Source organism: Oryzias melastigma, linkage group LG23, assembly GCF_002922805.2.
Source record: "Oryzias melastigma strain HK-1 linkage group LG23, ASM292280v2, whole genome shotgun sequence".
Lineage (NCBI taxonomy): Eukaryota > Metazoa > Chordata > Actinopteri > Beloniformes > Adrianichthyidae > Oryzias > Oryzias melastigma.
Window position 1 is genome coordinate 8,258,387 of NC_050534.1, and position 1,367 is coordinate 8,259,753.

The following is a 1,367-nucleotide window of genomic DNA, read 5'->3' on the forward strand; positions in this document are numbered from 1 at the left end:
ACATAAAAGATACTAGCAACCTGGTGCTAAAAACAATAGACAAAAAAATTCAAGTAAAAACACAAATTACAAACTGAAGGAGGAATAGTTGAAGACACTTTTAATTCTCCCAAATTCCATCTGAAACAGCTTCTTAAAATGAGACATTAAAAAATGCAGCAAAAACCAAAAATCTGTCTTTTTAAATTAGCGTAAAAGATAAAGGAACTTTTTTTTTGGCAAAAATACTCAGAAAACTGACAAATAACAGTCTCCACACAAATAAAACAAAACATTTTAAATGAAAGCCACCCCTTTGACTCCCCCCCTCCCCTCCATACACCCCGTGACCCCTCCCACCATTAGTTATCATCATTAGTTTATTATCAGAATCATCACTCGCTAATATTAGCATCGTGCTAGTCCTTCTGTTCAACTGGTTGGGGTTTGACGGTGTTCCCCTCTCATTGAGCGTTTTGGACGTGCTTCAGGTTTGACTCTGGAGTCGGGGACTGGACTCGGCCCGGTTGAGACGGACGCGGACAGCCACAAGCCGCTGATGAGCGACGAGGAAGAAGACGAGCAGGCGGAGGTGTACACGAGGCGGCGGCGGTCCGCTGAGCCGCCGGAGGAGCCGCCGCCAGAACCCCCACAAGCCATCAGCTTCTTCCAAGCCTTCTGCCTCCCCGGAGTTCTGCCCGTGAGTCTGGAATAAAAAACGTTTTATGTGTTCTGATGATGAAGAGCGATGACCTCCATTCCGTTCCTGCAGTATTCTCTGGCTTACGCCTGCTTGAAGCTGGTCAACTACTCCTTCTTCTTCTGGCTTCCTTTCTACCTGAGCAGCAACTACGGCTGGAAGGAGGCCGAGGCCGACCGCCTGTCCGTGTGGTACGACGTCGGAGGGATCATCGGTGAGCTTTCAGCCCCAACTGAAGCTATTTTGGAGCAGTGACTGTATATGAGAACTGGACTGGGTGACTCCTCCCCTATTTGGTTCTAAACAGGAAGTAGCTCCTGGTCGCAAAATACCAGGATATAGTCATACTTTTTGTCAGAGTGACTAAAATGTTTCAAAACATTTGACACAATTTTATTCTCAGAAATTTTGTCTTATATTTTTACAACTATTTTTGTAAAAATGTGATTTTGTTCCACGACATTTTACAAATTTATTCCTGTAACATTTTGACTTATTTCTTATGATTTTACAATGTCATTCTTGTGAAATTGTTACTTTTTTCTTATAATTTTACTTGCTTTCAAGATTTGGGGGCGTGTCCTTCCAACAAGCTCACTCCTCATTGGTGAGAGTGGTTACCATAGAAACATTTCCGACCAATCACTGCTTACTGAAGATTTATGGCTCCAACATGGTGACAAATTAA

At 43.2% G+C, this 1,367-nt stretch overlaps 1 protein-coding gene across 1 annotated transcript in view; it reads left to right on the top strand.

Annotated features, from left to right (window-relative positions):
- The window catches only part of slc37a3 (solute carrier family 37 member 3), a gene marked incomplete in the record, with an annotated part of 13,430 nt that overhangs the window by 9,153 nt on the left and 2,910 nt on the right, over positions 1-1,367 (top strand). Inside the window, 2 exon segments of the mRNA XM_024292165.2 lie at positions 471-679; positions 752-893. Of these exon segments, the coding sequence (XP_024147933.1) occupies positions 471-679; positions 752-893 (351 nt within the window).